This window comes from Rhinopithecus roxellana, chromosome 10, assembly GCF_007565055.1.
Source record: "Rhinopithecus roxellana isolate Shanxi Qingling chromosome 10, ASM756505v1, whole genome shotgun sequence".
NCBI lineage: Eukaryota > Metazoa > Chordata > Mammalia > Primates > Cercopithecidae > Rhinopithecus > Rhinopithecus roxellana.
Genome location: NC_044558.1, coordinates 99,230,209 through 99,252,552, shown reverse-complemented (window position 1 = coordinate 99,252,552; position 22,344 = coordinate 99,230,209). Strand labels below are relative to the sequence as shown.

Here is a 22,344-nt window from a genome sequence, read left to right as displayed (position 1 = left end):
GAATACCAGCCCTGGTTCCATGGAGGTGGCATTAAATATGAGAACAAAAGCTTATTGCCTATCTCAGTGTATGTCAGTCTGGGGTCAGCTGGATATGTTGCCTATTTTTCATTTGAGGGTCACATGAGTCAGTCCACCTATTGGCAGGTGAACCTTTCAATCACGTCAAATGTTTGAGAAGCAGGTGGATGGCGTTTTAAGTTTTACTTCTGTGAATATATGTTCATGTCCCAGCGAACAAAGATTTCTAACATGCAGACTGCAGGTATACTGCTCCAAATATTAACCCCATGTAGGCAGGATGTCTGTTCTTAGTACTAAAGCAATATGAGAGGGCCAGAGAACATCATCATTGTTAGCACATCCCTGCTGTTCCTCAGACGCCCATCCCAGCTGACTGCCCAGGGCATCCCCCGAGCCCAATGACCCTGGATCCATCGGTGTCTATAGGCTACCTCCATAATTAGAGAACATGAGGTCAGGAAACGTGAGGGGACACTCCTCCCATCAGGTCTCAGAAAGGTGTTGAGAGCATGCACTCCCATGTTCTCAATGGGGTGGTGAGGCCCAGGATCCCAAAAGTGACATTGCCTGGGGAGCTGCAGAGAGGCTGCCCCACCAAGAGGGGTCTTTCTGAAAGCCCCAAGCCCCTTCAGATTTCTTAGTATATGCCTTCTGCACTGCTGTCTTGAGGAAACTCTTCATTCAGCTACCCAGTTTAAACTTGAGGTGCCTTTAAACAAATAAAGTTCCCTAAGAGGGTTCTATTAGAGATCTCTTTTCCAATAAGCCCTTTTCAAAAGCAAATGGAATAGTTGAAATGTCTGAACATGTGGACCTTCCCCAGGACTTCTTTCCTGACTTAGCCCAAAGCTCACTCAGGCTGTTACTTCTTCCTTCACAGCTGCCCCCAGCCCACTTTTCCCGTTAAGAATTTTAGAGATCATCACTAAAATAATAATGTAGTTTATTGACTGCTTGCTCTAAGCCAGCTCCTGTGTCAGATCCAACATATGCATGGTCCCACTGAATCTCCACATCAAGCCCATGAGGAAGACACTCTTATCACCCCCACTTTACAGATCAGAAAACTCAGGCTTAGAGAGTTGGTGAACCTAACTCAAGGTCACGCAGCCAGTAAGCAATAGAGCTGAACCCAAGTCTGGTCTCACATCTAGTCTCAGCTTCACCACCAGGCCTTAGTGCTGCTCATGTATTCGTGTGCAGAGGAGACAAAAAAAAAAAAAAAGAAAGAAAAAAAAAAGGGAAATGTGGGTGAGTTTCAGAGGTTCCAGGATCTTTCCAAGTGTTTACAATCATGCTTCCTGTTCTGCTTTTTCCTGTCCCCTGGATGGAACGTCAACAGAAAGCATGGCCCTGCATACCCTAATAGCACTGGGGGTACCTCTGATCATTGTGTCCCTAGGAACTCCCAATGGGCCAGGCACAGAGCAGGTGTCCAGCAAGGTTCATGGAATACCAAAGAGATGAGTGGAAACCCAGAGTGAACCTAGTTCTTAGCTCTGCGAATCTTCCTAGCAGTGTTAGACTCAGTTCTCTGCCCGCCTCAGCACCTTTCATGAGGGAGGAAAATGTGAACCAGACTCATGGGGAAAAACACAATCAGCATTGCTTGCTTAAGGGACCAGCCTCTGAGCCTTTGCTGGAGCACCATCGAGGTCACTGCTGCCTCTCTCAAGAAAGAACCTTCTGTGGCTTTCTCTTCAAGTTTCCTTAGGTCCAGGGCAGAATGGTGCCCTTTAAAGCTGTGACTGCATTCTTCTTCTGGGGACATAAATGCTGTGGTTCAGTTCAACCCAGCTAGTCCTTACTGAATGCCTGTCCTAAGGCAGGTACTGTATTAGATGCTGGCCAGAGGGCAGCGAATAAGATGGACACAACTTTTCCCAACATGGAGTTTACAGTTAATGGTAAATCAGACCTCAAACATATATTTACAGATGTGTTGCATCTTACCAAAGAGAACAGTGCCACGTAATGCAGTGCTGTGAAGGGGGAATTGAGGTAGGGTACCAAGCCTCAAGGCAGTCCAGCACATGTGTGTCAACCCTGTACCTCCCAAGCAGACAGCTGGGAAGTCCCTGAACACACATGGAGTTGGACCAAAGGTCATCTTGAGCAGGGTTGGGACAACTGTGTGCAGTGCTCTTCTTTCCTCACAGCCAGCTGACAAATCTGCAAACTCTTGCTTGGCGGGGGAGGGGCGGGGGGGGTTACCATCATCTCTGTGATACAGATCTCGGCCAGCAATGCTCAGCTTACCTTAGATTTTAAAAGTGCACATTAGTACTTAAGCAAACTGATTAGAATGAGTTATCATTGTAACTGCCCAAGGTCTGTTGGGCATCCTAGCCCCATGTCCAAGTTCCACTGACTGGGATCCCCGGGGCTGGGATGCCCAACAGACCTTGGTTCAAACCTTGCTCTTACACAGCTCTTACACAGCATGGGGCTGGGATGCCCAAAAGACCTTGATTCAAACCTTGGCTCCAGTGTACTGTGACCTTGGTTTCCATTTCTGTAAAACGGGACTAATGTGAAAGGATTAAATGAGACTATCTGTGCCACCTGCTTGGTACACAGTCTAGTATTAGCATAGTGAAGTGGTTAGGAGGCAAGCCCTTGAGTCAGGCTGTGATTGAATCTTGTCTCTGCAATTCACTAGCTGTGAAAGAACAACCTTTGGAAAATTACTCATCTTTCTTTGTCTCTGTTTCTTCACTTGTAAAACGGAGGATAATAATGGTACCTACCTCCTTGGGTTGTGCATCCATTCAGTCAACAAACATTTGAGCATTCTAGTGCTATAACCCTCTGGTCTCAGAATCTTACTTCTTGTAGTAAGCATCTACTAAGTAAAATAGAGCAAAGTGGCCAGTCCTTTAAAATGAGAGAACAAAAACTGCTCAAGTGAAAATGAAAGAAACGTATGGATCTTGAATTGTGGTTTGATTTATTGATCTCTGCATACAGAAACACAAAAATGTGATGAAAACAGATGCTTCAAACTAGAAGATCACCAGAGCCATGTTTCTATTTTCTAGAGCACTTCATTGATTAAAAAGCACTACCAGATTCAGTTATCTGAATTAAGATGAAGACAGGTTGTAAAGTGGTAGGATTATCTCTCCAATGAGGAAAATGAGCAGCAGAGAGACTGTTGTACTTACTCAACAAATATCTATTAAGCACCTACTACATGCCACACAGAGAGGCTGCTTAAGCTACCTGCCTGATATAGTTGTGGTCCAGAAACATTTGAATTATCAAATGTGCCCTACCCTGGGCAGAGAGCAAGACAGCAGCAATGCTTCACCCATTAATTCAAGCAAGAATTTGTTGGGTAACAACTATGTCACAGATAATGCACCAGCTAATAAAGATACCAGATGAAGAACTAGCAGGGAGACACACATGCCCATCCAATTATGCCAGTGCCATTAGTCATATAATAGAGGTAGAAAACCGATACTAAAGTGCTATGTGAGTGCAAAGGAGGGGTGATCAGTTCTGCTGCCAAGGGGCATGGAAGGTTAAAGGGATTTCATACCAGGGCTGTTTCAGCTGGGCCATGAGGAACCAAGTAGTGGGAATGGCCTGAAAAAACAGACTAAGGCTATGAAAAAAGCAGGGCTTGTTGGGGGAATGGCAAGCAATATGGGATAGCCACAGTTTAATGTGTTCACAGGCATGGAAGATGATTTTGGAAAGGTAAATTGGGGCATGTTTTATAAAGTCTTGAATCCTCTGCTAAGACCTTGGAGTTTTATTTATTTAAAGTTTTACTTTATTCAAAGTTTTGTTCGCCTGTTCTTTGAAGACATAGCTCTTGTTAAATACAACCGCAATGATGCATGTGGGGTTCTCCTTTGTTTGACAGTATATCAGGAGTTTGACCACCTCTTGGAGGAGCAGTCTCCCATCGAGTCCTACATTGAGTGGCTGGATACCATGGTTGACCGCTGTGTTGTGAAGGTTGGTAAACCAGCGCTGAGGGGGCAGCCTTAGGTCCTGCAGCCCACCACCACCTACTGTGAACTTGGCTAACACAAAGCCCCATGGTGAGCTGTCTGAACAGGGTTTTGAGGAGAGGCCCCAGGAGGTGAAGGGGGCACAAGGCAGGACTCTTGAGTCTTCCATCCCCGATTCAACCAGGTCAGCATCTCTTTTATCTGCAGTATACACTGAGTCTTGGCATAATATTTCATTTTTTTTTTTTTTTTTTTTTTTTTTTTTTTTTTTTTTGAGGCAGAGTCTCGCTCTGTCGCCCGGACTGGAGTGCAGTGGCCGGATCTAAGCTCACTGCAAGCTCCGCCTTCCGGGTTTACGCCATTCTCCTGCCTCAGCCTCCCGAGGAGCTGGGACTACAGGCGCCCGCCACCTCGCCCGGCTAGTTTTTGTATTTTTTTTTAGTAGAGACGGGGTTTCACCGTGTTAGCCAGGATGGTCTCGATCTCCTGACCTCGTGATCCGCCCGTCTCGGCCTCCCAAAGTGCTGGGATTACAGGCTTGAGCCACCGCGCCCGGCCAATATTTCATTTTTTAAAAGTATTTTTGCTGCTACAAACAAAACAAAAACCATTGTTCCATAGCAATGACTTTGAAGACCATAAGCCTTCCTGTCATTTTTCTGTATGTATGTATGTATGTATGTATGTATGTATGTATGTATGTATTTATTTTTGAGACAGGGTCTCACTTTGTTGCCCAGGCTGGAGTGCAGTTAGCTCACTGCAGCCTTGACCTCCCCAAGCTCATGTGATCCTCCCACCTCAGCCTCCTGAGTAGCTGGGACTACAGGGGTGTGCCACCATTCCCAGCTAATTTTTGTATTTTTTGTAGAGATGGAGTTTTGCCATGTTGCCCAGGCTGGTCTCAAACTCCTAGGCTCAAGCGATCATCCGCCCATCTCAGCCTCCCAAAGTGCTGGGATTACAGGCGTGAGCCACTGCAACTGGCCTTATTTTTCAAAGAGACAGTAATAAATGAAAGGTCAAGTCGACCACTGTTAAAGCCATTCACTTTCTTGTAGGTGGCTGCCAAGAGACAAGGGTCCTTGAAGAAGGTGGCCCAGCAGTTCCTCTTGATGTGGTCCTGTTTTGGCACGAGGGTGATCCGGGATATGACCCTGCACAGCGCCCCCAGCTTCGGTAAAGCCACCCCAGCCCTCCCCATCTCCAAACACCTTTTTCTCTGGGCTCCGTGCATTGAGTCTACCACAGCCTAACTTGCTGTTTCTGCAACGTCATCACCCTGAAACACATCTGTTCTGGGGAGACATGACATTGTTAGGACTTTCAGGGAGAGAGATGGCGTTACATGCTAAAGGTGGAGTATCAATCTGAAAATGAGTGGTTTTGTCCACAGATAGTACTATCTGAGCTTAAAGAGGAATAAATTGCAGTGGCTGTGCTCCCCATGCCTAGATGTCCCCAGTGATTGCTGCTTCCACAGCACGATTTCATAGAATCCCATATTTGTGCACTTCCCAAGACTGAGCATGTGAAGAAACCTCTGAGTTTGAACACTTGCAAATGGCTTGACTGACCATACTCTAGCTGTGGGCAGATGACCTTAAGTTTTACTTAAAATTGTACTCTAGCATAATCCCGAAAAGAGGTCATTTGCATTCACTTTCCCTTTTGTTTCACTGACCCTTTAAGTCTTCATCACCTCCAGGAGATAGGAGACATCCCCACCTCAAGTCTTCATCTGCTGCTTTCTAGTAAAACACGCCTTGAACTCTCTGCCCAAAGGTACTGATAATAGTCTCTGCGGGCAGCAACCTGATTACTGAATCGGGGTGAATGTTACGCTACATTGTAGGACAGTTTTCTACTTTTCACCAGAAAGAAAGGAATATGTACCGAGTCCAGATCATCACTGGCAAAGTGAGATGGGACTTTTGGGCATTATCCAGACATTTGAAATCCCAAAACATTTTGGTTTCAATTTTCTAGGCATTTCAGCAAAGGGGCATTGATAAATTTTCTGGGTAATTGCTTCAGTTCTCTATTTCGCTTTGCAAGTAAGGGTTGTGGTTTTGTTTCTCATTATCTCCAATTAAGCCAATCAGCTCTGGGTTTTGCTGTGGGTTTAATTTGACACTTTTCCATCTAGCTTTTTATGGTCTTGTCACCATTTTCCAGTTGTGCTATACAACGAAGTAAATATGTGGGAAAACAAAGAAGGCAGTATTTTTTCTAAACAGCCCTGTCCATGAAAGACTGTGTTTACCCACTTGGAGAAGCGTTTTGTTGTGGATTTCTTTAATCTCAGCATTGGAGAGTTCTCTGAACCTGCCTGCACCATGGCTACAGATGGAAATTCTCCTTGAGCTGTATATGGAAATGCTCCGCTGACTGCTACCTGGGCAGTGGCATCAGGCATGGCATTTTGATGACTTCCAGTTCAGCACAGTTAGTGTTAACACATGTTACCTCTAGCTCTGGAGAAATCATTCATGCAGAACTGTTTTCCCTTAAGTGAACTGTTGGAAAATATTTGAGATTTTTTTCATTGCTTCCAAGTCAGAGAATCAACAATATGACACACAAATACACACATATCCACACCCACACGGTGAGCATCCTCTCCATGCTTTATCCTTGATTCTTCAATTTGCTGATTTTTAAACTGACCACGTATGCTAGCAGGTGCCTTTCATTAGACAGGGAAAGTAATTCCCTTGCAATATTCTTTGAAATGCATCTGTGCTTACTGAGTTAACAGTCAATGTAAAAGAGAAAGTTTGAACAGGAGAATGATTAGGCTTTATGAATGGGTTGAATTTATTACTAAGAAATATGGTTCTTTGAAATGTGTTTCTTTTTGAACCACACACTATTTGGGGATAAATATACTGGAAACTCAGGCAAATGGCAAAAAAAGATGATCACAAGTCACTTAGAAAAGGAAAAAAAGAGATATTAACCCAGTCTCAGTTTTACAGTATTTTTCAACCCTGAGTGGGTTGAAATAATACCTGTCTCCAAGTCCATTTAGCAAACTATCTGAAATGGCGGCCCAGCTCATCTGACTCATTGTTGAGTTTTGCAGCTTGGGGTGACAGGCAAGTTAAAAGAGTTTGTGGCAGACAAAAGCCCAGCTCCCCCTTTCTGCCTGTATATGTCAAAGACCCAGTTGGTGGCTGTGTTTGGGTCATGTGTTCCCTGTATGAAAACAGCTAATTAGGAAAAAGAGCCCTCTGTTCCCTGGTCCCCTCCCCCAGCCACAGGGGCCAGCTCTATATATCTTATAACTCCCACATGGTCCTTGTTGCTGTGAATGGCTACAGGGTTTGTGTGTCAGCGTAACAGGCTGACCATTACAATGATCGTGTGGAATATCACAATGATCCCGTAGGGGACTCTATCACCTCTTCCCAGAACAGCCTCTTTCAAACGTAGTTAACTCCTTTCTTCTCCTTAATTCCTTTTCACTCTCTTCTCCTTAATTCTTTTTCACTGAAAGAACCTATGCTGTGAACTAAAGTAGCCAGACTTTCTTTCTTTGCTGCAAGCAGTGTTTCTAGCAAAATTAGTGAGCAAAGGTAGGCTATCAGGCAAACTTTTAGTCCTAATGGAGCTGAGCAAATCAAAGTTTTGTTTTTAAAAAAACACCATCTTTTTAGTCGACTGATCTGATTTCAGTTCCTAGAGTACCTAGATCTCAAGTCGGTGCTAGCGCCTTTACCCTTTCATTCTGGGTTTTCACCAAAGGCCTGCTTATTTCACTGTTACGAACATCTGGAAGGTAATAATAGTTCCCGGAAGTACTCCGGCATAAGTCAGTTTAAAAAGCAGCCTGGGTGTGGGCACAGCTGATGGCTCACTTGCACAACACTTCCACGGTTTCACTTTTTTACACACCTGTTGTCTGACCTAGCATCAAAGCTCACTCACTTGGGCAGGGCCGGGGAGACCATGTGGGCATGTGTCAGGGAGCGGCTCCCAGAACAAGTAGCCATGACCAAGCCTTCCCAACTGCTTCTCTGTGCTTAGATGGCCTGGCCTGGCTCCCTTTTAGGCAGAATCTGCTAAATTGCAGGACCTGAATGTTCGCAATGTCATTCAGGCCCCACCAAGCACTAGGATACAGGAATTGCTTTCCCTGTAGTCAGGAGTGGAAGTAAAAACCCAGAGAAGAGAGGACTTGCGTGTGGACTCAGAGAAGTGGCAGATTGAATTCAACCCGCAATCGTTCCCATGCTAAAGCTGGAGTTTTTTCTGCCATGCTACACTGCCACCACCTCATTTACCTTTCTTTGAGTAAAAGAAAATTAATAATAACAGCACAGCAACATTCATTGAGGGCCGAATATACTTTAGACATTACATTTTCTCAATTACTTCTCACACAACCCTGTGAGGTCTGAATTACTGCCCTCAATATGGCTGACGAGGAAGCTGAGGTAGAACTTGAAGGATTTGCTTAAGATTGGAGATAAGAATGAAGCAAAGACAAGATAATGATGACTATTACAGGAAATATTTTGGAAGCACATACTGTCATTGAATTATTGCATTAACTCTGCAATGTAGGTAATAATGGATACTTTTCTAAAGAGGTAAGAAGGGAGCTTGGAGAATTTCCTTGCACAAGACCAATGCAGCAAATGTCAGAATTCTGCTTGAAAATCAAATCTCCCTGACTACAAAGCCCATTCCTTTTTGATTATCACAATTAAGGCAAATACTCTGGGCTCAGATGCATGCCACAATAGAGTTAGAAACATTTATTTAATCCACATTGATGATATTGTTAATATTTTTAGAAATATCTGTGGATTAAGATTAAAAATTTTAAAGCTATGAGAGACAAGAATAATTATTAGACTGTCATAAGTAGTAAGAGATGCCAGAAGACAATGGAGTAATATCTTTTAAGTGTTGAGAACAAAGAACTGTCAACTATTATTGAAGAGTGAGGGCAAAATAAAGACATAATCAGTTATACAAAGACAGAATTTGGCACCCACAGATCTTCACTTAAAACAACAACAACAACAAAAAACTATTAAAGGATGCATTTCGGCTGGGCACGGTGGCTCACACCTGTAATCCTGGCACTTTGGGAGGTGGATTACCTGAGGTCAGGAGTTTGAGACCAGCCTGGCCAACATGGCAAAACCCCGTCTCTACTAAAAATGCAAAAATTAGCTGGGTGTGGTGGCAGGTGCCTATAAACCCAGCTACTCGGGAGGCTGAGGCAGGAGAATCACTTGAACTCAGGCGGGCAGAGGTTGCAGTGAGCCAAGATTACGCCATTGAACTCCAGCCTGAGCGACAGAGCGAGACTCCATCTCAAAAAAAAAAAAAAAAAAGATGCATTTCAGCAAGAAGAAAAATAAAGCCATAGCTGAGGTCTAGAATACAAGAAACAATAATGTTCTAGTTATTGTTGCCATTGCTGTGTAATAAATTACCCAGGCTTAATGGCTTTAAGACAACCATTTTATTATGCTTATGGATTTTGCAAGTCAGGATCATGTGCCAGCTTGGGGTTCCACGTGCAAGTGCCCCAAATGTGAAGTCACTTTGCTTTTATGATCCAGTCTTAGATACAGTGTAACTTCCCTCATACTCTATTGGTCAAAGGCAGTCCCAAGCCTATCATGACTCAAGGAGGTGCACAGACCCCAGTTCTTAACGGAGGGCACATCAAAGAATTTAGGGACCCTGTTTTAAGATGAGAGAAATGTAAAAATATGTAAACATATTTAATTAACTATTGAATGTAATTTAAAAACTAAAAACTAATTTATATATGTGTTTTAAAAAGTTAAAAATAAGTTCTAGGTAAAAATATAACACGGAGTAATGAGAAGAGAATCTTCAAGGAACAGTTGAAGCATGCTAAGGTCTTTGTCTTCTTTAGGAATACTAAGTAACTTTAGGCTTTGTTGGAGAAATTTATAGTTTGGACTTAATAAATGCTTAGCATATATGTTAACGAATTAAGGTATCATTACTAAAAGAATATAATCATGATTATAGAAGAAAATGGAAGAATATGAAAACTTAAGAGATAAAACATTAAATGAAAAAGAAGAATTGAGAAGATAAAAGAAGCATAGAAAATGGATGGTAAATGAAAGCACAAAATAGGATGGTAGAAATAAAGACCAAATGATAATCACAATAAAGGAGTAAGTCTCTTCCTTCAAAACACATCAGGCATAAATGTTTTTATAGTTTAACTAAACTTATAAAAAAGTAATAAAAAATATAAAATCTTTAGTTCATGAAAATAAACATGAAAATAAATATTTCAGAGAATAAAAGAAGAGGCCGGGCGAGGTGGCTCATGCCTGTAGTACCAGCACTTTGGGAGGCCGAGGCGGGCAGATCACGAGGTCAGGAGTTCAAGACCAGCCTGACCAACATGGTGAAACCCTGTCTCTACTAAAAATACAAAAATTAGCCAGGCATGGTGGCACGCACTGTAATCCCAGCTACTCGGGAGGCTGAGGCAGGAGAATTGCTTGATCCTAGGAGGCAGAGGTTGCAGTAAGCCGAGATCATGCCACTGCACTCCAGTCTGGGCAAAGAGCAAGACTCCATCTCCAAAAAAAAAAAAAAGAAGAAAATCTGTTTTCAGTGACTGCAAAGTTTAGGACATCGTGGTCTAGCCTAGGATGTCTGATCTCATTGTCCTTAGTGCTGCTTTGCCCACCTCATTTCCTTCAATAAAATGGTTGCCCCTGCAAAATAAGGAAATGATTGTATTCTTTTAGTAATGATACCTTAATTGATTAACATATATGCTAAACATTTATTAAATCCAAACTATGAATTTCTCCAATGAAGTCAAAAGTTACTTAGTATTCCTAAAAAAGACAAAGACCTTAGCATGCTTTAACTGTTCCTTGAAGATTCTCTTCTCATTACTCCGTGTTATATTTTTACCTAGAACTTATTTTTAACTTTTTAAAACAAATACACAAATTAGTTTTTAGTTTTTAAATTATATTCAAAATAAAGAAATATACAACTCATTTTACAAAGCTAACATAATCTCAATATCAAAATCTGGCAAGAAAAGCAGAGGAAAAGAAAATTATGACTCAACCACACTTTTTTTTTTTTGAGACAAAGTCTCACTCTGTTATCTAGGTTGGAGTTCAGTGGTGAAATGTAGGCTCACTGCAACGTCCCCCTCTCAGGTTCAAGCGATTCTCATGCCTCAGCCTCCTGAGCAGCTGGGATTACAGGTGTGTACCACCATGCCCAGCTAATTTTTATATTTTTAGTAGAGATGGGGTTTCACCATGTTGGCCAGGCTGGTCAGGAACTCCTGACCTCAAGTGATCCACCCACCTCAGCCTCCCAAAGTGCTGGTATTACAAGTGTGAGTCACCATACCCGGCCTACACACATTTTTTTCATAGGTGAAAAAAATTCTAAGTAAAACACTAGCAGATCAGAGTTAGTGGCAAAAGTTTTTAAATCAGTATTAGACTATGCCAAAAATCCTAAAAGGAAAAATTACTAATTAACATACTATATTAATAAAAAGAGAAGAATCATATAATCATCATTATAGATACAGAGAAAAAAAGCATTTAATATATTCAGCTCTCAAGTATGGTTTTAAAAAACCTTTTAGCAAACTAGGAATAGAAGGGAATTTAATATCTTAAAGGGCATCTAGAATTCTGCAGCAAACATCACACTGAATGGCAAAATGTTAGAAAATTTCCCATTGCTATCATGAAAAGACAGGAATGCCTTCTAATATGATGTCTGATAAATATGTACTGGAGGTCCTAGCCAATGCATTAAAAAAAGAAAATGAAACATAAGAATTAGAAAGGAAAACACAAAATTGTCTTTATTTATAGATGTCATGATTGCTGGCAAAAGAGAATCCGCAAACTAATAGAACCAATAAGAATTCAGTCAAGTTACTGAATGTAGTTTTTTTTTTTTTTTTAGAGACAGAGTCTTGCCCTGTCGCCCAGGCTGGAGTGCAATGGCATGACCTCAGCTCACTGCAACCTCTGCCTCCTGGGTTCAAGCGATTCTCCTGCCTCAGCTTCCCAAGTAGCTAGGATTACAGGCGTGCGCCACCACAGCCGGCTAATTTTTTGTATCTTTTCACCATGTTGGCCAGGCTGGTCTCAAACTCCTGACCTCGTGATCTGCCCGCCATGGCCTCCCAAAGTGCTGGGATTACAGGCGTAAACCACCACACCTGGCCCTGAATTCAGTTTTTATAAAATAATTGGCATTCTTAATTTCACTATATAACTTAAATATAACTTAAAACATACACACACACAATTCATAATAGCAACAGAAACTAAAAGGTACCTGGAAATAATTCTAACAAAAATTAGTGGTGATTACACTGGTGTTCATTTTAGAATTCTCTATATTTTTCTATGATGGATATTTTTCATAAGAAAAATGAAATGCTTTGATTCTACCAAATGCAATTAACTATATTACCACATAACAATAACAAAATAAAATCTCCTTTTGTCTCTATCCTAATGCCTTTTTCTGTAACAGGCTCTGCTGCTCCCTAGCTCTGTGACTTTAAGCAAGTTATTCAAGCCCTCTGAGCCTTCATTTCCTCATGTATTAACTGAAGATAATACCTTCTTTGCAGTGTTGTTGACAAGTTAAAAGAGCTTACTTAGCGTGGTGCATATGGAAGTAGTCAATGCTTGTCTATTTGGATTCATTCATCTAACACATATCCATTGAGTCTCTGTTGTGTGCCTGGCACTGTCGTGGTCACTGGGTATAAAGCATTGGTCAAGACAGAAAAATCTCTGCAAGACAGAGCTTACAATCTAGTGGAGGAGGCATGCAATAATAATTAAGTTAAATATAGGATATAGTATTTAACTTAGATGGTGAGAAATGCTAAGGAGATAAATAAAGCGGGATGTTCGCTATAACTGCCTCTCCCCTCTTGTTTTTGATGTCTGTCTCTCTCATCAGTCTTTCTGTATTTCCTTTTCATTTTTCCTGTCTTCATCGATTTGCACTATCCTCATTGCTGTGACACCCTGGCACTGAACTGTTTACTGCCCAATAATCTTAATGATTAATTTCTGCTTACTAAGAAGACTTAGCTTCTGTGGAGTCTGAGACTGAGCTTTATGGCTCCTTTGTACTCAGAGCACTTAGCACAATGGTGAGCAAGTAGCAGTAGCTCTACAAACTCTTGTTGTTTCAAGGATTAAAATTTACAATGGAAAATTAACAGACTAACTGGTAACTGATCAGAGGCATTAATGAAGAGAGCTTGAAGCCCCATGTCAAATCCGCACTTTCCCTAAAGTACCGGCTTCCAAGTTCAGCTCTGATGTTTTCTAAGAGTAATCTTAGGCAAGTTTCTTCACCTCATCAGATCTTTGTCTCCTTGTCTTATAAAACAGGAGGATGGAATAAAATGAAAATGTTTGTTCATCCTAAAACAACTAGCTTGGATTTTTGTCATCTAAACTTTCCATGCTAATTCATTATTTCATAGTACATTTCCCTCTTTCTGTCCATGTTGACTTTAGATCAACATCCCAGCAAATAATTTCTTCATTTTGGAGACCCTTTCCTTATTTGATGCTATCTTTTGACTTCTTTGACTCTATGAACACAACAGTCATGTCATGGGATCTTAGAACATAGTAGCAAAAGGGACCTTAGCAATAATAACAATAGTTACCAATTATTAAGCATCTAATAGATACTTTCCCTCATTTTAGTACTTCTATAATGTACATTTTACTGTCCTTTTAGAGAGCTGTAGTGCATAATGATTGAAGAGCAACCTCAGAGTCAAGACAGTCCGGGGTTCAAGTCTTGGTTCTGCCACTTAATGACTGTGTGACATTAGACAGCTACTTTAACTCCCTAAGCCTCACTTTCCTCCTTTGTAAAAGGAAAGTGTAACTTACCTCACATGGTTGTGATGAGGATTCAATGCCAAAATAAATCTCCGGTGGTTTACACAGTGGCTGCCACAGAGTCAGCGGTCAATAAATGTCGGATTTTGTTTCCAGTATTTATAAGCATTAGGGAGGGTAAAGGAACTCATCCAAAGTCTCAGATACTAAGTGGCAGAGCTAGGATCTCAACCTGGGCAGTTTAATCCACAGCCCGTATAATTAACCACACGGTGCTATTCCTCCTCAGTGGCTCACAGGATCCCATTTCAGGGAAACTGATGGAAAGTTTAGTTTTAGAGACTGCATCTCACCATGACTGAGCAGAACCTGGACTTTGCTGAATTCCAAATGGGGTTGAAAAACTGACATAGTACTGGAGATGGAAGAAGGATGTGAAGGAGGTGCAGGACAGTGGACCTTGGCCTTGAGCTCTGTGGGAACAAGGACAGGAGTTTGTGGCAGGTTCTAGAGAGAAAGGGTCATGTTCATGACCTGCTGGGCATCTAGTGGCCTTACAGTTAAGCCAGGGATTTTCCTCTCTAGCCTTTCTAGACCAAAAGAATTAACTGATCCGAGATGAAGGGTGTGGATGTATACAGAAGCCAGGTGCAGTTAAGGAGAAAATAAATAAATTTCACCAAGGAGTGCTCCAAAACCCCCCAACTAGCCTCCATCACCTTATTTCTGAGACTTGGAGAGACCTAGTTCCCAACTCAAGTGGCCCCTCTAGGGGCCAAGTCACTTGTGCCATCTCGGCCTTGTTTTCCCGTCTGTGCTATGAGGATACTGAACTAAATGACTTATAGGGGAATGGGAACAGATTATGGAGCCAGACCAAACTGAGGCAAATCCCTACTTGATTACTAATGAAGAGACTCATTTCCTCATCGGTAAGGGAGGATAATACCACCTACCTCACAGTTTGTTGTAAGCAAGAAACACATATTCAGTGCTTAGCAGAGTTTTTGGGACAGAGTAAACACTCAATAAACAGTAGATGTGATGATGATAATAATGGTGGTGGTAATGATCATGACGAAGATAGAATGACAAAAAAAATAATGCCAGAGTGTCTCATGAAGTCTCTAAAAGGCCGGGCGCAGTGGCTCATGCCTGTAATCCCAGCACTTTGGGAGGCTGAGGTAGGTGGATCACCTGAGGTCAGGAGTTTTAGACCAGCCTGGACAACACCGCGAAACCCAGCTCTACTAAAAATACAAAACTTAGCCAGGTGTGGTGGTCCGTGCCTATCATCACAGCTACTAGGGAGGCTGAGGCAGGAAAATTGCTTGAACCCGGGAGGCAGAGGCTGCAGTGAGTCAAGATAGCGCCAATGCACTCCAGCCCGGGCAAGGGAGTGAAACTCCATCTCAAAAAAAAAAAAAAAAAGTCTCTAAAAAAGCAAACTAGAAGGAAATGGGAAAAAAATAAGCAGTATACTGGTCAGCTTGGAGAGAGGGGAAAAGTTTTGGACATTTAAAGGGACTGCAGGATATCCACATGGAGATGTCCTATTGGGACCTGGAAACATGGGATGGGAGATAAAGGCTTGGCCCCTCTCTCTGACCCTGGATCCATGAGGCCTTGATTACAGTAGACATTAATTGAGCTCCTACCGTAGGTGCACTATTCCACTGTGCATGATAGCAGCATGACATGCAAAAATAAGCTGGTTTTGAAATAATGTATTATCTATTAATTGTGTCATCTTGCATAAGTGCTTGGCCTGCAAAATAGGAATAAAAATACCCACCTTACAACATGGTTGTAGTTATTAAATTAGAGAAGATAAGACTTTGAGCACAGAGACTGGCATATAGGAAAGTCTTTAAAAATGACTGTTCACATTCCCTTTTACAAAATAATCTACTCTAAATTGAAAAATGAAAACTGCCACTTAAAAAGACCAACTATCTTCAATGAATTACCTTTTCTAAGAATCACGTGCTAAATGAGGTCTTGAAAACATTTAGGGAAATAAGTAAATAACTTGTTGCAGATTTAAATTTTCAAATTTGCTCCTAGAATTATGTCAGGTACATTGGTAGACAGCAATAGAAGGCAAAGTCCCCAACACGGGCATACTTAAAGTCCAGTTGGGGGAATAATACACTGGTGGAAGAGATAAAAGTGAGAGACGCTGTGTTAATAAATGCTGAACAGAGTGAGGGGTGCTCACAGGAGGATGAGGCCAGTAGCTATGTGAGAGCTCAGAGGTGGCTCGGTGGGTGCCATTTTTGATGGTGTCATACTAATATAACATCAGCAAGGAAAAGATTCACTTGCCACAAAGTGTTAATGACACTTACCTTGCCAAGCACTAGGCTAAGCTGAGGATACAGCTGAGAAATGCAACCTCTGACCATGACGAGATCATAAGTGAGTGGAAAATTAGACTCTTGAGCAGACCATTTAGAACACTGTGTAACTTGTGCAGCTGACCAGACAGAGGGGGCCTACATGAGACAGCACGACTTACTTTCTGTTTGATCCTTTTTTTCACCAGGGTCTTTTCACCTAATTCACTTAATGTTTGATGACTACGTGCTCTACCTGTTAGAATCTCTGCACTGTCAGGAGCGGGCCAATGAGCTCATGCGAGCCATGAAGGGAGAAGGAAGCACTGGTAAGCCAGCATTTTCCTGGGAATTGCACCACTTAGTAATGTTATTTGTATCCTTACTTCTGCGCTTTATGTTTCTTTAACTCTGTATCTCAAAGAATTTAGTTATGGTAAACAGGTCAAGTGGTATCAAACCAATCATGTCTTTTTCCTCTTTAAAGTGGGCATGTGGGCTGGGCATGGTGGCTCATACCTGCAATCCCAGCACTTTGGGAGGCCAAGGCGGGCAGCTCCCTTAAGGCCAGAGTTCAAGACCAGCCCAGTCAATACGGCAAAACCCCATCTCCACTAAAAATACAAAAAATTAGCTGGGTGTGGTGGTGCACACCTGTAGTCCCAGCTGCTCAGGAGGCTGAGGCACAAGAATCGCTTGAACCCAGGAGGCGGAAGTTGCAGTGAGCCGAGATTGTGCCACTGCACTCCAGAGTGGGTGACAGAGCAAGACTCCATCTCAAAATAAGTACATAAATAAACAAACAAATTAAATAAAGTGAGCATATGTATATATGCAAATTGCCTTGAGTGCCATGATGGTGATGGGAAACCATTGAAAAGTTTTAAGCAAGAGTGACATCACACAGATTAGAAGAATATTTCACTTTTTAAAGTATCTTAGAGACACTTGCCTTTACATTTGGTTCTAAAAACTTCCCCTGTGTCTATCCACAGCAGAAGTCCGAGAAGAGATCATCTTGACAGAGGCTGCAGAGGCTACTGCGCCAACCCCTTCACCAGTGCCATCGTTTTCTCCAGCAAAATCTGCCCCATCTGTGGAAGTGCCACCTCCCTCTTCCCCTGGTAGCAATCCATCCCCTGAGTACACTGGCCTCAGCACTACAGGTAATGGGAAGTCCTTCAAAAACTTTGGGGAGTTAATGTTTGAAGAAAGGGCTTTCTGCCAGCCTGGGCAACATAGTGAGACTTCATTTCCACAAAAAAACTAAAAATTAGCCAGGCATCTTGGCTCACACCTATAGTCCCAGCTACTTGGGAGGCTGAGGTAGGAGGATCGCTTGAGCCCAGCAGGTTGAAGCTGCTAAGAGCCATGATCGCACCACTGCATTCTAGCTTCAGTGATAGAGTGAGACCCTGTCTAAAAAAAGAAAAAAAGAGCTTTCTGGAAAAACATTCTTCCCCCACAATCTCCAAAAGATAATGCCAAAACCTAGGTATCTCCCTGGATTTGTGAATAACGTACAGGTACTCATTTATTCATTGGTACACATTCTGTATGCTGCTGTTTTCAAGTTGGCAAATTAAGCATATGATACAATCCAAAAACTAAGCAAGAAATGATTATAATGCTATATAACATAAATACACAAACATTCTTGAAAACAAGAAAGGGAACTCTCTGAATCAAAAACTGAGCTGCTTTCTTTTTCTCTGGAAAGGGAGGCAGGCAGGAAACCTTACACTAAACTATGGCAACCACAAGGAGGCAGGGGCTGGGAATGTGAGTGGGTCTTGAGCTAAGCTAGAGCTGCTGGGCACATGGCATGAGGCTGATGCTACCGTGAGACTGCGTGGAGGCCCACACAGTCCAAGATGTGCACAGGAGTCTCCTCAGATTAATTTACAACTAAGAATTACCCAAGCTTGGATACACACCCAAAAGAAGGCAGAGATCCAAACAGATGTTTGTACATCAGTGTTCCTAATAGCATTTCTCACAATAGCCAAAAGGCAGAAACTACTGAAGCATCTATCGATGGATGATGGATAAAGAAAATGTGGTATATATATAAATGGAATATTACTGAACCTTGGAAAGGAATGAAATTCTGACTCATGCTACAACTCAGACGAACCTTGAAGGCAGTATGCTTAATGAAATAAGCCAGACACAGAAGGCCAAATACATGATTCCATTTATATGAGGTAGCTAGAATAGTCAAAGTCACAGACACAGTGAATGGAATGGTGGATGTCAGGGGCTGGAGGGAGGGGAAATGAGGAGTTAGTGTTTAATAGGTACAGAGGTTCAGTATGCGATGATGAAAAAGTTCTGGAGATGGATGGTGGTGATGGTTGCACAACATGGTGAATATACTTAATGCCATTGAACTATACACTTGAAAATGGTTAATATTGGGCATGGTGGCTCATACCTGTAATCCCAGCACTTTGGGAGGTCGAGGCAGGTGGATCACGAGGTCAGGAGTTCGAGACCAGCCTGACCAACATGGTGAAACCCTGTCTCTACTAAAAATACAAAAATTAGCCAGGTGTGGTGGTGGGCGCCTATAATCCCAGCTACTCAGGAGGCTGAGGCAGGAGACTCGCTTGAACCCAGGAGGTGGAGGCTGCAGTGAGCTGAGATTGCTGCAGTGAGCTGAGATCACTCCACTGCACTCCAACCTGGTAAACAGAGCAAGACTCCATCTCAAAAAAAAAAGGGGGGTTAATATGGATATATGTTACCACAATTAAGAGTCACCCAAGCATCTGTGGAAGCCCAATTCCATGAAGGAGGAACAACAAACTTAAAAACACAGAGAGTCTATATCCAAAGGAATAAAGTTAATGGGACAACCTGAAAAGTATTGTTAAGATGAGAACTAAAAATAAATCAGTCAGGCACGGTGGCTCACCCTGTAATCCCAAAACTTTGGGAGGCCAAGGTGGAAGGATGGTTTAAAGCCAAGAGTTCGAGACCAGCCTGGCCAATATATTGAGACCCCATCTCTACATAAACTTTTTTAAAAAGTTAGCTGGGCATGGTGGTGTGCACCTGTGGTCCCAGCTACTTAGGAGGCTGAGATGGGAGGATCATTTGATCCTAAGAGTTCGAGGCTGCAGTGAGCTATGATCAGGCCACTGTACCCCAGCCTGGGTGATAGCCTGTTTAAAAAAAAAAAAAAAAGAAGAAGAAAGAAAGGAAAGAAAGAAGAAAAAGAAATCATACCCATGAGAGTCAGTATCTTCAGAAGGAAATATATAATTGTTGAAATAATAATTTCAATAGATAGGTTGAATATTAGAAAATTAGATCCAACTGAAAGAGATCAGTAAACCAAAAGACTGAGCTGATGAAGTCTCTGATAATGTGGCAAAAAGAAATACTAAGTATAAAAGTGATGTCGAGAAAAAGGACTGATAAAGTCAGAAATTCCAATATTCATTTAATAAGTGTCCAGAGAAAGAATAGAGAGAAAGTGAAGATTATAATACCTGACAGTTTTATAAAATGGAATAAAGACAAGCCTTTTTGGACCAAAAGCTCTCATTGAACATGTGCTGAATAAATGGAAAAATAAAAAAAAAAATCACCTCTAAGTCCACTGAAGAAAATCAACGATAAAAGAAATCTTATTAGCTTCCTCAAAGAAAATGCATAGATAACCTCCAAAGGAGAGAAAACCAGACTGATAACAGACTTATCTGCAACATTAGATTCAATATCTGAAACCATACTTTTGAAGTGTAAAGAAAAAAACTGCATTGAAAACTTTGGATCCAGAATCCTATATATGTTTATTCATGTATATATGTACACACATGTATTTTTTTCCCCCTGTGAGGACATTTTATGTGTCAAGTCCTGTGCTGGGAAATAAATAGATAATATGCCAAGGTCTTGCTACCAAGAGGGAACACAAGGATAAAGAAAAGTACAGAGACAACTGTTATGGAAGGAAGAATGTGGTATATGCAATAAGTGAGATATAAACTAATGCTATGAGGTTCCCAAGGAAGGAGAGATTCTATGTGGCTGGAAGTATCAGGGAAGACCTCACAAAGATTCCAAGCTTTGTAGAGTGGAGGGCTTGGTCAGGCTGTGATAATTAATTCATTATCTTTCCATCCAAACCTGCTCTACTACCCTCCTGTTACCCAGGCAACAAATACGGGCGTCAGCTTCAAATCTTTTCTCTCCCTAAACTCCTGTATTAGTTAAGGTAGGCTAAGCTGGTGTGACAAATAGATCCAAACACAGGTGGAGTTAACAAAACAGAAATTTATTTCATGCTTGAAGACAGTACTGCTAGGGTATTCAGTCATAAAGGAGGCTCTCTGTAATGCAGCCATTTGGAAACACGTGCTCCTTCAATATTACGCTCCATCATACCCCAGGGCAGTGTTTCCCAAACTGTGATCCAAAGACCAGCAGTATCAGTAGCTCTTGGAAACTTATTAGAAATGCTCATATCTGGTCCCGCTACAGACCCAGTGAATCAGAAACTCTAGGAGCACGGCCCAGTAATCTTGTTCAACAAACTTCCAGGTGATTCTGATGCTCACTAGGTTAAGGACCACAGCCTGAGGGCTTTGTCAAGTCTGCAACCAGCCAGCAGAAATGGAAAAAGGGCATGGAGGATGAAAACCTACTCTCTTAAAAGCCCTGGCCTGAAGGTAGCACACGTCACTTCCACTTATATTCCATCAGCGAGGACTTAGTCACGTGGCCTCATGTAACTGCAAGAGAGGCTGGGAAATATAGAATAGCATGTACCCAGGCAGGGAAGGGGGAACAGCTGTAGGGGTGACAGCGGGCATTCTCCATCACACTTCCCAAGTCCAGTTGTTCTAATACTAATCTAGATTGATCTGTTCCTTCCCATCCCACTTGTGCCTCTGGTTCAGGCCACCCCCACCTCTCATGGACATCCACAGTGACTCTCAAGCTGATACCCTGCCTGCAGACTCCACTCTGTCCTCTCTCATTCTACCCACTAAGTCTCATTTTCATGAAGCTTGTGCCTCCTCAAAGTGCTGGGGCAAAGAACCCACTGCCTCACTCTAAAAGCCTTAAAGAGCTCTCTTTCTCCAAATCACTTCTCACACTGTTCCTTCTTCTTGGGCTAGCCTCCTTCCACCCTCTGCCTGATAAAATTCTACTCATCTCCTTTGATGTTTCCCTCACCCTCCAAGTTAGACTCTTCCTCCAGACCCTCACAGCATGGACTTAATTATATCCTAATTCTATTTAGGACTGTTTCCAGAATAGACTCGGAACTAAAGTGTTTGTTGTTGTTGTTGTTGTTGTTTGGGGGGGCAAATAAATAGGGTCAGATTGCTCCATTCAGGATGTCTTTTATCATTCACTCATTTACTCACGTATCTACCCATTTATCCAAAAAATATTTCTGGCCGGGCGCGGTGGCTCAAGCCTGTAATCCCAGCACTTTGGGAGGCCGAGACGGGTGGATCACGAGGTCAGGAGATCGAGACCATCCTGGCTAACACCGTGAAACCCCGTCTCTATTAAAAAATACAAAAAACTAGCCGGGTGAGGTGGCGGGCGCCTGTAGTCCCAGCTACTCGGCAAGGCTGAGGCAGGAGAATGGCGGGAACCCGGGAGGCGGAGCTTGCAGTGAGCTGAGATCCGGCCACTGCACTCCAGCCTGGGCCATAGAGCGAGACTCCGTCCAAAAAAAAAAAAAAAAACATATATATATATATATATATATATTTCTCAGGTGGCTTGTATGTGCTAAACACTTTCAGATTGGTACAGATACAATGGTGAACAATAGAAGTGTGGTCCCTGCCCCCTGGGAGTTTATGTTTAGAGGTTAAGGTTCTTGATGAACAAACTGACAGTAACAATATAGTGTGAGGAGTGCTAGGTTGGAAGAAGGGTCAGAGTATTATGGGAGCATGAAGGAGAGGGGAGAAAAGGTATTCCAAGTAGAGGCAAGAGAGAGCATGTTACTTTCAGGAAACTTAAAAGTATATATCCTGGAGACTTTTGATTAATTCCTTCCCCAAAGTTTCCTCTCTATGGAACTACACCTATTTAGACACAGGGATTGAGTGGATGCTTAAGAAACTGGAAGGACTTGCTGTCTTG

The 22,344-nt window shown here is 42.2% G+C and overlaps 1 protein-coding gene across 3 annotated transcripts in view; it reads left to right on the top strand.

The window, feature by feature from the left end:
- The window catches only part of RFX4 (regulatory factor X4), a 181,036-nt gene that overhangs the window by 135,044 nt on the left and 23,648 nt on the right, over nucleotides 1-22,344 (top strand). For all 3 annotated transcript variants that reach the window (XM_010381300.2, XM_010381295.2, XM_010381306.2), the window contains 4 exons: nucleotides 3,902-3,996; nucleotides 5,054-5,171; nucleotides 16,431-16,550; nucleotides 17,217-17,387. In XM_010381300.2, coding sequence (XP_010379602.1) covers nucleotides 3,902-3,996; nucleotides 5,054-5,171; nucleotides 16,431-16,550; nucleotides 17,217-17,387 — 504 coding nt within the window. The remainder of the gene's footprint in view (nucleotides 1-3,901; nucleotides 3,997-5,053; nucleotides 5,172-16,430; nucleotides 16,551-17,216; nucleotides 17,388-22,344) is intronic.